Genomic DNA, 15,586 nt, shown 5'->3' with positions numbered 1-15,586 from the left:
ATAAAAAATATGGAATTATTAATGACCTCCTTTGTTGTATGTATTTTTGAGCATTACGACATAGTAAGTGTATTTTATCTGTGGATTTTTAGTTTCAGCTTCTATAGGAGGAAGTTGCCTACCCATACCCCTGGACTCCAATCATCTTGTTTAAGGTAAAATACAGATTGATCTCTCCTTTCTACCAGGATTTTGTCAGGAGTGGGTTCTTTGGCATAGCCTTAATCTAAAATTGCCTTTTTAGGGAGAGTTTGTTAGATATTTTCTATAGTACTGTGATTGATGAGGCTGCAGGACCATTAGTTTTGTGAAAGGTCTCCAGTTCATTGGTGAAATCCACAAAGGTGATATTGGTCAGGAGCAAGATGTTAAGTTCCCAACTTTTGGCATGCAGCCTGCATGGGCCGAGGGATGTGCTGGCCACCGCTTCCTGCAGCTCCCATTTGCCTGGAGCAGCGAATCGCGGCCAGTGGGAGCCACGATCGGCCGAACCTGTGGACGCAGCTGGTAAATAAATCAGCCTGGCCTGCCAGGGGGTTTACCCTGGCAGGATGCGTGCCAAAGGTTGCCGATCCCTGATGTAGACTGACCAGTCTGAAATATTTCACCAGCTAGATGGAGAAGATTTGAGAGGAGTTAATTGCCACTATGAAAGTAGGCTATTGCTCCTTCTGAGATCTATGTGCTACTTGTGTACTTGAGAGAGAGAAAAGTTGTCTGCTTGAGAAGCCAAGCAGCTTTTTTAATCTGCAGTCTAACACTCGCGATTGGCTGAACCTGCAGATGCAGCAGGTAAACAAAGCGGCCCGGCCCGCCTGAAGGCTTATCCTGGCAGGCCGTGTGCCAAAGGCTGCTGATCCCAAGTCTACATAAAAATCTAACAGCAAAGCTACTGCTTTGATTTAGATCAGGGGTCGGCAACGTTCGGCACACGGCTCACCAGGGTAAGCACCCTGGCGGGCCGGGCCAGTTTATTTACCTGCTGACGCGACAGGTTCGGCCGATCGCGGCCCCCACTGGCCGCGGTTCGCCGTCCCGGGCCAATGGATGTGCTGGCCACGGCTTCCCGCCACCCCCATTGGCCCAGGGCGGCGAACCACGGCCAGTGGGGGCCGCGATCGGCCGAACCTGCCGCGTCAGCAGGTAAATAAACTGGCCCGGCCCGCCAGGGTGCCGAACGTTGCCGACCCCTGATTTAGATGAAGGCATAGGATAAACTGTTGAATTTAGTCTGCTCTAAAAGGGTAAATATTCCAAAATGTAATCAAGTTAAATAATGAGACCTTTATCAATACACTACCAAAAAATCCCCTTGCTGAACATCCTATTCATGTTTATAGTTATCTTGATATTACATTAGGGAGGTTTAAAGGTGGTCTTGCCTACAGAGAAGCCATGTTCTCTGGTAGTTTAAATACTCATAGATTAGCTAATGCACCACTGTAATTCTAGGCCTCATTTTGCATGCAAGCCATTTGATATTACAGATCTTCCTCCCTGCAATCACAAAATACCCCAGTGACACTAAACAATTCATAAGTTCCTAATGTGTGGTGCTCAAATTTTGCAGTTGTTCACTTTCTGCATCTGAACTACATGTGATAGTCACATTAGTATTCAAACCCTAGGAAACAATATTGCCCTCGAGTTTGTTCTGACAAGTATCATTTTTCCCACCTCTTTCCTCCACCCCAGTAGATTACTTCTGACTATGAAAGCCAGCACCATGCCATCTTAAGTGTGTGTGTGTGCGCATCAGTTTCATTTATTTCAGCTCTGGGAACAGCATTTACTAGTAACTTTTGCTCATTCTGTTGCTACTGCAAAAAAACAAAACAAACCACTACATGTTTACATGTCTCAGAAGAAGGGATCTAATATGTAAAATTTAGGTAAAGAGGAGAGACTGCCTTTTTAATATTGGTAAGCACAATATTATTGGTGCTTCCAGCACTAGTTCCTCTCTACCAGGCTTAAGATACACAGATATACTACAACTAAGTCTCTTCAATTCCTATTCTATTTAAAACACTAGTATTGAGACAGTTAGAGGTATTACAGGTTTATTTAGTTTCTTTGAAGCCATATACTTTTATTAAGCATTGAAAAATATTTCACACATACAAAACCAACTCCATACACTAAAACCATAATATGGAATTTCAAAAAAGAGGTGCTGTGCTTAAGTTTATTCTACCAAAAGATACAATCCATGCCTGATGAAATCACCTTCTTGAATTATAAAGTTGCTAAAAAGTGATACACCATCACAATTTGTTTAATGGGAAATAAATCTGTCTTTTTAGAAAACAGGTTTTTTTTTAAACATCTGCATCATGAAAGATAACCATACACAAGGCATAAATGTTACACAGAATCATTCAAACTTTTTATAAAGAGATTTGAAAAAGTACCTAAAATAGTAACTTTTGTTCAGTATAAAATTTCAGTAATAAAATATTGCTCATAATAAATAAGGAATTTCATGAATACTGCTCTCCTTGTAAAGCTCTCTTGGTTGGATGTTGTTTGATCGGGCATTAGGTCATTCTTGGTTATTGAACAAATATTTCTGTATCACTAAGACATGACACCTGCTTCAGGGGACACTGCCAATTGTGCGTGAAAAACTACATCCAGAGTGAACAAAAAAAACCCCAGTAGATTTTAACATCTAAACACTTGCATTTGTTAGAATCCAAAAGCTGTTGCATACAATTTGTTTTATTTAAGTTTGAAGAATTTTTTTCCCCCCATCATTTCCCCAAAAGCTCCTAGAAGGTCTGGGCAGCTTTATTTAATGGAACTGTTAAGGAAAGTTAATACTAGTAAGATCTCATCCCATTTATATGGGGACATTCGATTTCATTCCTGCTCTTCCCACCTGTAGACACGGCAATTTGGAACAGTTCTTAAGCAGCTGCTCAATAGCAATGTGGCGGACGTTGAGTTCTGAGGCCAAAGAATCCTTTTCTTGCACTTCCCGAGTCAGCTCTTCAAAAACATCTGTAAGAAAGTTAGTTTAATTTAAAGGGACAGTCAGATTTAAAAGCCATTACCTGAAAATATAGTGTTAAACTTGGTTTTGGAATATGCAGTGTGATATTTTACAGGTGCACAATGGAGAGCATGTGAACTGGGAAAACATTCAAATATTTTTAGCTAAAATACTCCTTGGTATACAATGCCCTAGTAGATTTTAACATCTAAACACTTGCATTTGTTAAATAATCCCATGTAATGTATTTGCAATTTTATTTAAAGTTAAGCTAGATAAGCTTGTTACTTTAAACTATAGTTTAAACTCTTGCACAAATACCTTAAAAGTAAACAAAGTAGCACATCTTCTAGGAGTTGTAAGCTTTTATCAAGGGGTAAGTGCATTATAAAATGTAAAAGTGTCTTTCCTTTCTCTGCTCTGGAATTCAAGCTTATGTAGATTTCAAAACTTTATCAGTTAAGCAAACCTAGAGTTTCATTTCAAATGACATTTTGTGCACTATAAAAAAAAAAATCAGTAAGTATTTAAAAATGATCTCTCACCCTGGATTTGCTTGAGGAGTTTTTCATTCAGTTGCTCTACCTCTTCAGGAGTCATCATATTCACTGCAACATGAACAAAATCCATCACCACCACCACCAAAACAAGGGATAACAAAAAAGCATCTATGAAGTTTCCGATGCCTCAAGACATTTTATTTGTACCCTTAATTGTTAATAGCTGTGTTAATGTTGATTAGCAGCAACTTGTCATGTTTGAGATTGTTCTAGCATGATAATTGCACTATTAAGACAAACATCTATTTCATATAAAAACACTTAGTTTAGGGGTCGGCAAGGTTTGGCACGCGGCTTGCCAGGGTAAGCACCCTGGCGGGCCAGGCCAGTTTATTTACCTGCTGACGCGGCGGGTTCGGCCGATTGCGGCCCCCACTCGCCGCGGTTCGCCGTTCCGGGCCAATGGGGATGGCGGGAAGCCGCGGCCAGCACATCCCTCGCCTGCGCTGCTTCTCGCCGCCCCCATTGGCCCGGGTCGGCGAACCGCGGCAAATGGGGGCCGCGATCGGCCGAACCCGCCGCGTCAGCCGGTAAATAAACTGGCCCGGCCCGCCAGGGTGCTTACCCTGGCAAGCCGCGTGCCAAACCTTGCCGACCCCTGACTTAGTTCAATGTTAAAAGTTGAACAATCAAACATTCAATGTTATGAAGTGCCAGAATTAAAGCTGCAAGAATGGATATGCAGTTTTTAACTACATGATCACATTGACTCTCCCCACACTTAGAAAAACATAATTTTCATATTTTTAGGGGCCTCCACAATTAGATGGTGAGCATGAATAGGAAGTGCTATGAAGTTTGTGACCCTAAAGAAACTACCTCTGGCCATGACTCCTTCAAGGTAGAAAGCATCTGTCAAGAACCATGCTGGCCTACGATGTACACAAATAGCCCAATGGTAACGTTTTTCAAACCTTCAGGAACTCAGAACAAAGTCATGTATTTCTTTCTCTTGCCCAAATCCCACAAGCACCCAAGACAAACCCTCTACTACCGTAGAGCCCTCTGAAGTTCCAGAAGGCTGTCAGTTTCCTATTTTCTACCGAGCTTGCTTTTCAACTGCCAGTTCCATGATTATTTTTTCCATGTCTCTTCTTCCCTATGCAGCTTGACTGCCCCCAGAGAGAGGGCATTACAAATAAAGGGAAGGGTTTTCAAAAGTGTTCAGTGGTGCCAAACTCTGCTTCAACTGAAGTCAATGGAAGGAGAGTGAGGCCAAAGCTTAGTATGTGTCTGGAAAAAAAACAAAACAAAACAAACACCTCACAAGAAAGTGTTTTATGTTGTCACAAGTGCAGGGCAGGCTGGGTAGGGTCTGCTGCTGCTGCTGCTCAGATTTCAGAGGCAGCAGAGTGGAAGTGACAAACCTTGTCATTAGCACAGATGCCCATAGGGTGCTGCATAGCAGCAGCAGAAACTTGAAGATCTTAGTAAGTTTCTGCTGTGCTGCAGCTTGGCATAGCCATGAGCAGCTACACCAGAGTTGCTTACTGCAGACCTACCACCACACTGCACCCATTTACACCTAAGTTCTTGTTCAGAAGATTAAAAAAATTTCTGGCACTTGTTTGAAGTAAAGTCAAGTTAAAATCAACCATGGCTGAATTTAATTTGCCTGAGAAGAGACTGTTATGCATCATAAGAGGGTTGCTGGTGTGTGTGTGGGGCACACAGACTGGGGTTTAGAAGGGCTAATGGGGGGAGGGAGTCACAGAGGTAATGGGGTGACATTGAGCCAGAAGCTGAACAGGGGTGGGGGGTGCAGGGACCAACAGGGACAGGGTCAGATGTGCCTGACTGAATGGAAGAGGCTAGGGGGTCAAATAGGTCTGCATCGTGGAGGGTCCCTAAATCCTCTCCCCCCTGAAAAAAAACACTGTTCTATACTTCTCCCATCCACACCCAACTCCCCCTCCTCCAGGTTCACTCTCTGGCTCCTTCCAGCAATTACTTCCCTCTCTTTCAACTCCTATGTTACCCCTGACTCCCCCAAGTCTTTGCACTGTGGGAAGTATGTTTCTGTATTGTAGTTTAAATGAATTAACAACTTTGAGTAATATGCTTAGTAAGAAATCTAGTTGTCAAAAAAAAATCTTGAATCTTTTTTGTCTTCTGTATTGTTATTGACATACTTGCTGACAGGTATTTTGAAATAAACTACCAAAATAATTGAAACTGATTATTATATTATATTTGACAAATAAAATATTCAGAATTTTAAAACATTGTGCGTAGAATTTTTAATTTTTTGGCACAGAATTCCCCCAGGAATAATTTTAAGAAACCTACTAGCCAGAAGCAGACAAGAGACTCCTTAAACAGACTCGAGGTATAGCAATGTTATAGAAATCAACTCTTTCCAAGTAGCTGGTGACAGGCTTCTCACATGGACCTTGCTAGTGGTATTTCAACAACCCCTCCCACCTCCCCATTTTTGTCTCTACCCTAGCAACTGGAGTCCAATGGCTTGTAAGTTTTGTTAACATTTTCGAGCCCCGTCTGTAATAGCCCAATAACGTCCATAACAAACATGTCATACTGCAGAAAAAACTAGGAGATAAGTTAGTTGAGAGTGACAGTATTCTAATGCAATCCATATCTGAAATAGTCAAAACAAACATACTGGCCAAGCAACCTGCATTTATAAATCCACACAAAAGAAATCTGTAGTAGGAGTGCTGACAGACTTAGCTATATTGCTACTAGAAAGGCAGGTGACGCTCTTAGACTAGCATACTTCAATTTTGACAGACTTTTTTTTTTTTAAACAAAACGTTTAGATTTAATTACATTAATATCCACTAAAGTGACACAGGGGAGGGATAGCTCAGTGGTTTGAGCATTGGCCTGCTAAACCCAGGGTTATGAGTTCAATGCCTTGAGGGGGCCCATTTAGGGACCTGGGGGGGGAAAAAAACAAACACAGAAAACCCACACTGTCAGGGACAGTACTTGGTCCTGCTAGTGAAGGCAGGGGACTGGACTCAATGGCCCTTCAAGGTCCCTTCCAGCTCTATGAGTATATATATCTATAGATATAGATATATATATAAAAGACACAATCAATATGCAATCTCAGAACAACTGGTGACTTACAAACCAACAGTAAATTGTGAGTATGGAAATTTTGTTGCAAATGGAAAATTAGATCTTTTAGTATTAATTTTCTTACAGTTTAAAGCCCTTTTAAGCCTCCTGCTACACAGAGCCATCAGGAAGTAAGCTATTTTTAACACAAGAACTGCTTCATACCTTTGGTTTTGTTTCAGCAGTAGGAGGTCAGACATGTAAATCTCAGGATGACTAACTTCAGCCAGACTAACCCACAGGCCAGGTCAAGCTTTACATAATTCCTTATTTGCTGTAAATTGTCAATTTGGTATTAAGTGAATCAGGATTCCAAAACACAGGTGGGTCAAATAGATTATTGCCTGCTTTGAGATTTGTTGCTTCATTAGATATCGGCAATATGACACACTGCAACAGTTAGGATTATATACTGGAATCCATGTCTGAAATTTAGAACTTCATGAACATGGCACTTAATTTATTCATATTTAATACTGTGAAGAATACTTTCAGTTTTAAGGGGAAGGTTTTGTTTGGATTTCTTTGAGAGCAGTAGCCCAAAGAAACAGATACCATCTCCCCTTACAGCCAGACCTTGATATGAAGACACACTTATCTGTCCCCCCTCCTTCCATTTTGAATTCTACCTCTGTCCTCTCCCTTTTGTTTCTTCAGTTCTCTTCCACACATTTAGCTAATCTCTTTTCACCACACCTTCCCAATAGCCAAAAACGCTCCCCACTATTTCATTAGTCCTCAAAAGAGCAGTCAGTATATCAGATCCTAGCAAGCATCCCCTTCCAGCAGTCCTAGCGAGCAATCCAAACTTCTGAGACTCTGGTATCTGGCGGTGTTTCCAGCTCCCAAAGCCGGAACAGAATCCAGCCACTGCCCCAATCTCACGGTCTGGAGGCACCCTCTCAGGACACAGATGAACTTGGTACCCACTGAGTGTTGGAACCTGCTATCCAGGGCCGGCTCCAGGCAACCAAGCTGGTGCTTGGGGCGGCACCTGGAGGGGGGCGGCGCGGCGCTCCAGCCGCCGGGGAGAGCGGGGCCACAGCCGGGCTCGCCGCCCTCCCCCCGGCGCTCTGGCCGCCCTCCCCCCCCGCGCCCTCCCCCCTACCGGGGCTCGCCGCCCTGCGCTCTGGCCGCCTGGGGGAGAGCCGAGCCCCAGCCGGGGCTCGCCGCCCTCTCGCCGCCCTGCCCCCGGCGCTCTGGCCGCCGGGGGGAGAGCCGAGCCCCAGCCGGGGCTCGCCACCCTCGCCCCGGGGCTCCGGCTGCCCTCCCTCCCGGCGCCCTCCCCCCGGCCGCCGGGCGGCAAAAAAGCCAGAGCCGGCCCTGCTGCTATCCAGCTGCCTAGTCCCTCTGGGCATAGTACTGACCCTTCAGATTCTGTTTAGATATGCCTTGTCCCACAACCCATGCAAAAGGTGTGAAGATTTTGGTTTACAGTTCAACTCTCTCAGGGGCAATGTGGTGATTATGAATGCTTAACACATACTAGTAGACAGGCTTGCACTGATTCTAGCATCACTGCTCTTTCCTGAAGAGAGAAAGCAAGGAATACTGATCACTCAGAAAACACCAGAATGTCCCAAGTTCAATGTCCCTCTCTAGCTCACTCTTCCATTGGGGGGGAGGGACAGGGAGGGTAATCAACTGTGTCACATCAGGCAAGCAGGATCCATCCCCTTGTTCACCCCTGCAACAGCTTCCCCTCATGTTAACTCATGGTGGAGATAGGTACACACATGCATGCACACACACTTTTACCATGACATTAATCTCATGCTGCAATTTCATAAAATCTGCAATTCAGAAGTGGTACAGGCAGAACCTCCAAATTATCTCAAGGACCAAATACTGTTCCTTGTTCTCAATGGAAGCAGTACTCTGACCGGGGAAATCATGCCTTGTACTGCTTCCCAGTGAATCCCCCACAAATATGTTCTACTTAGGCTGAAGAAGCAGCATCAATAGATACCAGAGGGATCTATATCCAGCCTTCCATGCATTAGGGGCCTCTGAACTATCCCTTCCCTCTTTTTGTTTTCCTGTGCTTGTAATGCCTTCAGGGTCAGCTTAGTCACCTATGGCAGCATAGACAGGAACAACTCTCCATACATCTTAATTTTAGAATTCAAGTGACATGGGAAAAATCACAGAGTAAGTGAAAAATAAGACTCATTTTTAGGAAGCAAAACTCCATTTTTCAAAGGACATTTTCTTCAGTTCATTCCCAAGCGTACTTTCAGACACTTCAGATTGTTTAAATGGATGTGGAAAGGACAATTAGCAGTGACAAGTGTTGGATGGCAGCAATGACCTACATTCACCATAAGTAAGGCTACGATTTAGTCATGGGTATTTTTAGTAAAAGTCATGGACAAAAATTCATGGCTGGTGACCTATCCATGACTTATTTAGTCATAAGAACAGCCATACTGGGTCAGACCAAAGGTCCATCAAGCCCAGTATCCTGTCCTCTGACAGTGGCCAATGGCAGGTGCCCCAAAGGGAATGAACAGACAGCTTATCATCCAGTGATCCATGCCCTGTCACCCAATCCCAGCTTCTGGGAAACTGAGGCTAGGGACACCATTCCTGCCTATCCTGGTAATAGCCATTGATGGACCTATCATCCATGAATCTATCTAGCTCCCTTTTGAACCCCGTTATAGTATTGGCCTTCACAACACCCTCTGGCAAGGAGTGGGGTCACCCACACTGGCCACTGCAGAAGTCACAGAATCCATGACCTCCGTGACAAACACAGAGCCCTAGCCATAAGCATTAACTTAAAGCTGCATAAAGCTTTCACCTGACCATTCTGGACTCACTATTTCTCTCCCTATCCTATAAGCAGCCATTCACAAGGCCCCCTTCTGCTAGAAAGTGAGAATGCTCAGGTTTCTTCCACATCAATGCAATGGAAGATTTCTATATAGTTACACAAACCTGAAGTGATACTGAGCAATATGCCAACATTAACAGCCTTATTTAGGCACCTGAATTATATTATTTGCTGATATTGCATAGTATACGGAGCACCATCAAGAGAGAAAACCTGAGGCATTCATATTATACTGTATGGTCACGCTGTGTATGTACCACTCGACCAGAATACTACATCCATAGAGTTCTTGCTGTTCACCTCTAATTTGACTAGATCAGGGGTCGGCAACGTTTGACACGCGGCTCACCAGGGTAAGCACCCTGGCGGGCCGGGCCAGTTTTATTTACCCGCTGACGCGGCAGGTTCGGCCGATCGCGGCCCCCACTGGCCGCGGTTCGCCGTCTCGGGCCAATGGGGGCGGCGAGAAGCCACAGCCAGCACATCGCTCGCCCGCGCCGCTTCCCGCCGCCCCCATTGGCCCGGGACGGCGAACCGCGGCCAGTGGGGGCCGCGATCGGCCGAACCTGCCGCGTCAGCAGGTAAATAAAACTGGCCCGGCCCGCCAGCGTGCTTACCCTGGCGAGCCGCGTGCCAAACGTTGCCGACCCCTGGACTAGATCAATCAGAAGCATAAATTAGCATTTCTCTACACTACAAGAATTATACTGCAGTTGATTAAAAGGCTTTAGTCAGAGACCCCTTTTAAATAAAGTGCCTTCCCTCCGGAATAAAATACTCTTTCCCACTATTGGCCATAGTGTAATGTTATACTATATAGAGTGGTAAGTTCACACAAGCAGATTACTTCCCATGCATATGAGAGTTATAGATCTTATGCTGGGAGTTAACTTCACTCTCCTAGTCAATATGCCTTTCAATAAGACAGGTTCCAAAGTCCAAGGGTGTTTGAAAGCTTTAGTGCATAAGGACTACCGTATATACCTATAATCGTTACCAGTATATAATTAAGTACTTTGGGATACTTAGAGTGTGTCACTAATCTCAACTATTTTACTTTGCACATTATTTTGGTTCTATACAAAGTTTTCACTAGTTTCCACAAATTCATTCTTCCATTCAAGGCAGTTTGGTCTCTGAATTACATATTTTAGGAACAATAATGAGAAATAAAGTCACTGCCAGTAATCTGCTAATAACCTCCACTGGCAGGATTGTGCGGCATTGTCATGTCTGAAATATGAAGGATAAGCAAAGAACTCTCCTCACATGAGTTTAGGAGACACATGGTATGTGATGGTGGGTTAAGACTAGCATGGAAATATAAAGTGAACACATCGTAAAGATTCGCTTGGTTGTATAGACTCCTGAAAGCTAGTTTTTATAGACATAAAATAACTGTTTCAGCATGTTAGACACTTATAGCTGGTATGTAGGAGAACTTAACAGTTCAGAGACTACAGATGGTTTTACAGAATATACAGACCATAGTGAGAAGTAGAAGTGTACCCACCTAATTCCCCCTCTACTTACATTCGTCCCTGCTGTAACGGGGATGTTGTCTTTGGGTATTGGCATCTGAATCACTTTTAGCTTTTTCTGTCTTCGCTGCCTGGTTGCAACTAGACCATAAAACACTCTTGCAACAGAATGTAGCTCCTGTTTCTTGCAACATATCAAGTCTGAAATCAGTAGATTCTTTTTGTTCCAAAATACTTTGTGAACACTTTGAGATACTCCCAGAACTTCCATCTATCCATTTTGCAGAGTACCTGGGTACTTGGGAGTCAAATTGTGGAAGCAGTTTTCTGTCTGTCTGATGTCTGAAGTTAAAAAGCTGGTGTTGAGAAGTTTTTGTGCTGTCTGAATCAGAATCCAAATCTTTGTTTTGTGCATACTGTATAATCCTGTTAATTTTTTTGCTCAAGATACTTTTTACTTCTGCATAGGTACTTTTGGAGAGTTTTGATCGTGGGCAGTCCTGATTTGCTATTAAATGGAATTTTTCAAAGCAGTCTCTGTGCCCCCTTAATGATCTTGTGTGTAGAAGATTGGACTTTGGTACCCCTGTAAAGACAGAAATGACATTGACTATGTAAATTGCGTGTTATTCCATAATATCTTTAATACTTAGAAGGCAAATGTTTACATTTTAGAAGTTAAATTTGTGGTTCTATATATTGTTTCCAGGACTCTCATACAAAATGTGTTGGCAGTTTTCCATGTAAATGGATCTGAAGACAACTGAGGCTTCAATGAGCACAAAAAGGCCATAAGTATATGCTGCATCAACACTTAAGTATCAGAGTATTAGACTTACTGTTTTTGTTTTGGAGCGACAAGGTGGGTGATGTAATATCTGTTATTGGACGAACTTCTGTTGGTAAAAGAGACATGCTTTTGAGCTACAAAAAACTCTTCTTTAAATAGTTTTTACCACAAGGCTTGAGAAATCTTATTACCTGTTCATCTTTGCTGAGTGGAAAGGCTGAGTGCTCTACATCAACTTCTGCAGAATCCAAGCTTTTACTCAAAAAAAAGTTTCTAGCCCTTACAGTTTCAAAGATAACCTTCCAAACATGAAGCTAGTGCACAACAATGCACTGACTTCACCCTGAGTCCCTCTATTGCCAATTAGAGATTCCCAAGCTGCAGCAGAATTAAATTAACAAGACTCAGGTTAGTTTTATTTCTGATTTTGAAACTTAAGAGTGTCAGTTTCATACTGTGGCTTAGGAAAGCATGTAGTGTTGAAACGGTTTATGGGGAGAGTGGAACCAAAAGAACAGAAAGCGAGGGAGAAAGACAAGCAATGGAGACCTTCTCTCCCTTTTCTCTTTTCAGCAGCCAGAAGCATCTGGTGGAGAAGAAACAAAATTTCTCACCTTCCAGGAGCTACATAGGTTAAAAGACCCTACTAGCCAGATACAGGAAAGACTGACCTTCAAGTAAGGTCCACGGACAGATCCCTACCCAGCAGCTGCAGGTTGGGCTTCTCACCAAGATACTGCCTCAACTCTTCACTGACATCTTTCCACCCTCCATGTTTCATATCTACCATTGGCTAGTATGTGGCAGAAGACAGGTTGTTTTTTTCTGCGCTCTGGTTTATCTACTCTATAGTCTTCAAAGATAACCTGCAAAAGACTTTCAAAGCAAACTGCAGTGATAAATGTATACACATTTCTAGTGTAAACCAGAGAAAGGCAAATCATTTTTCTTTTCAGGGCTTTCCAATATAACTTAAATATAGCAAATCTGCTTAAATCAAGAGGCAACAAGCCTTTGCTGCAAGCCATTAGATCTTAAAGCCATCAGGGAATAGAAAGATCTGTAAGTCAAAGTTACAGTGAATACATTGCTTAAAAGCCTCCACAGACTTTTGAGATTGATCTTTTCAATACAACCCCCCACCCCCGCCTCTTTTCAGCATGAAATGCTGCTGCTATTTTATGTTTATAAAAACTTAGAGTCTCTCGTATCTTTAAGTGAAAGTATTATACAAGTTACTGTATTTTAAGACTCTCTTTGTCCAACAGTGCTGCACAGAAAAGAAGCTACTAATGATTTGGATAGGAAGCAGAATGCACAATGAAGTCTGTTCCTTTTGTTGGATGGACAAAAAACAGTCCAATGCAGCAGTAACTAAGGATGCCCTGAAGGTCTTGTGCAAGAAAATGGGGGAGGGAAGACAGAAAATGTTTTATCATTAAGTTCAGAATAAATGTAAGTTTCAGTATACAATGTCTCTAAGTGATTAAGTTTTTGCCTAGTATCCATACACGGTGACTGTAATATGGAATGATCAATTTAAAGAGTAAGTACTGACATAACAATATACTCATTTGTTTCCTTCCATGCAAAACAAGAGAGTCAGTCGATAGAGGATGAATTTCTTGGCCCCTTCCCCACAAAGTTAGTTTCTTAACTACGGTTGTTTGGGGGATGGGGAGGATGGATGAAAGGAATTTTAACCCACACCGCCAAACTGATGTCCCAAATCTATTTAGAGCGGGGGTCTGCAACGTTCAGCACGCGGCTCGCCAGGGTAAGCACCCTGGCGGGCCGGGCCAGCTTTATTTACCTGCTGACGCGCCAGGTTCGGCCGATCGCGGCCTGCACTGGCCACGGTTCGCCGTCCCGGGCCAATGGGGCCGGCGAGAAGCCGACGCGGCAGGTTCGGCCGATCGCGGCCCCCATTGGTTGCGGTTTGCCGTCCCGGGCCAATGGGGGCGGCGAGAAGCCGCGGCCAGCACATCGCTCGCCCGTGCCGCTTCTCACCGCCCCCATTGGCCCGGGGTGCTTACCGCATGCCGAACGTTGCAGACCCCTGATTTAGAGAATACTTTAAAAACAAAATAACGTCATGTGGTTCACACCAAGGCTGAAAAAAGTCTGCCAGACACACACTAACCATAGGATTTTTGAGAAAGGACATCAGTTCTGCAAAGTAGTTAGTGTGACTCCATCTCATACAAAAGACTCCAGATTAGACAGCAGACTCCATCAATTTGCTCACAGATGGCCACAGACTAGGTTGCATAAATGGAGTTGGACGCTGTCCAGAAAAAGCTATCCCTTAAAACTGCTCAAATATCTAAGTGACAGACCTATATCCATGACCTCCAGAAATCCTCACAAGAGGGCTAACATGAGAACAGTCAAACATCTGCTGCAAATAGGGACAGAGTTCTTCATTCAGAAAAAGCCAGGGCATATGCTATTTTCTTTCCCAAAAAACAGAGAGAGAGAGATGGTGTGTGTGTGTGTAGAGGTGTAGAGACCATGCTGTACCTCAGGGGTTCTCAAACTGGGGGTTGGGACCACTCAGGGGGCTGCGAGGTTATTACATGGGGGGTCATGATCTGTCAACCTCCACCCCAAACCCTGCTTTGCCTCCAGCATTTATAATGGTGTTAAATTAAAAAAAAAAAAGTGTTTTTAATTTATAAGGGGGGGGCGCGCACTCAGAGGCTTGGTATGTGAAAGGGGTCACCAGTACAAAAGTTTGAGAGCCACATTTTCATATTCCAATCTGACCTGTGCACTGCAGTTTCCTTTCTTTCTGGTACAGCTCCAAGGATTTCCCTACCTTTCAGGTTAGTCTCTGCTCCAGTGTTTTTTTTAAAAAAAAACAAAATAAATAAATAAATAAATAAATAAATAAAATTAATTAAAAAAAAAAATGGTGGTCCTGATTGCTGCACTGACGCTGAAGCAATAAGTCTGCAATCCAGAAGCATATACAAAATGTGAAGTCCCCAGCTCTTCAGGGGCAACACCCTTTAACTACTGGAAAGTGGGAGGTTACTTGGAATACACCAGGATATTGCCCAAAAATCCTTCACGGGGGCCACATCTTCCATATCAGTTTCTCACTAGGAGGTTCCTAATAAACTTGAGAGCCTCAATCTCCTCTGGCTACCGAAAGCAGGTGCAATGGGGAGGATGTCCTCTACTATAGTGTTTTCCTCAGCCTTCTGTCTTGATTTCACTTTGGGAAAAGTGTGAGCAGTACAAGAGACTTAGAGTTGTCTGAAGACTTAGGAAGGCAGTTGCACTGATTTATGATGGGTTTACATGCAGACAGTTATAAGGGCTAAAAGTGTTGTTTTTTGTTTTTGTTTTTTTAAAAAACCTTTCAATTGTACAGAAGTTCCTGGTCCTTAGTCAGAAGTTGTGATGCATGGCTTTCTCCATTCACTAGGGAAAGAACTATACCCAGCAGTGAGTGGGTTTTTCAAACCCAGAAAGCAGGCAACTGATGGTCATGTTTCTGCATAATGAAACTATTAAACAGCTATGTTTAAAAAAATGAAATGAGTGGGGGTTCATGAATAAATGCTGATGCCTCAATTAAAGAGGCACTACATGTTGCAATTAGAAGCAGCACTCGGAGTTTATAAAGGAAGTATATTAAAATTTTGACAGATCCACTAAGAATTCTAGATTGTTAAATAAGGCCACATTCTGCCCTTGAATATATGGTCATTATCCCCACAAACTTCAGTGGGAGTTCCATGCATGTAACTCAGGGGTCAACAACGTTTGGCACGCGGCTCGCCAGGGTAAGCACCCTGGCGGGCCGGGCCAGTTGTATTT

At 43.4% G+C, this 15,586-nt stretch overlaps 1 protein-coding gene across 3 annotated transcripts in view; it reads right to left on the bottom strand.

The window, feature by feature from the left end:
- Positions 1–2,046: 2,046 nt before the first annotated feature.
- Positions 2,047–15,586, bottom strand: part of CUNH21orf91 (chromosome unknown C21orf91 homolog) — a 31,732-nt gene continuing 18,192 nt past the window's right edge. For 2 of the 3 annotated variants that reach the window (XM_024203477.3, XM_024203478.3), the window contains exons 3-5: positions 11,018–11,551; positions 3,544–3,606; positions 2,047–3,006 (exon numbers count right to left, since the gene is read on the bottom strand). In XM_024203477.3, the coding sequence (XP_024059245.1) occupies positions 2,846–3,006; positions 3,544–3,606; positions 11,018–11,551 (758 nt within the window). In that variant the 3' untranslated portion in view covers positions 2,047–2,845. Of the gene's footprint in view, positions 3,007–3,543; positions 3,607–10,997; positions 11,552–15,586 lie in introns of those variants that run through there. The other variant, XM_026652505.1, reaches the window with a different exon arrangement.

Source organism: Terrapene carolina, unplaced genomic scaffold (genome assembly GCF_002925995.2).
Source record: "Terrapene carolina triunguis isolate 2854851 unplaced genomic scaffold, T_m_triunguis-2.0 Scaffold38, whole genome shotgun sequence".
Lineage (NCBI taxonomy): Eukaryota > Metazoa > Chordata > Testudines > Emydidae > Terrapene > Terrapene triunguis.
The sequence above is the reverse complement of the archived record's forward strand: the minus strand, read 5'-3'. Positions and strand labels throughout refer to the sequence as shown.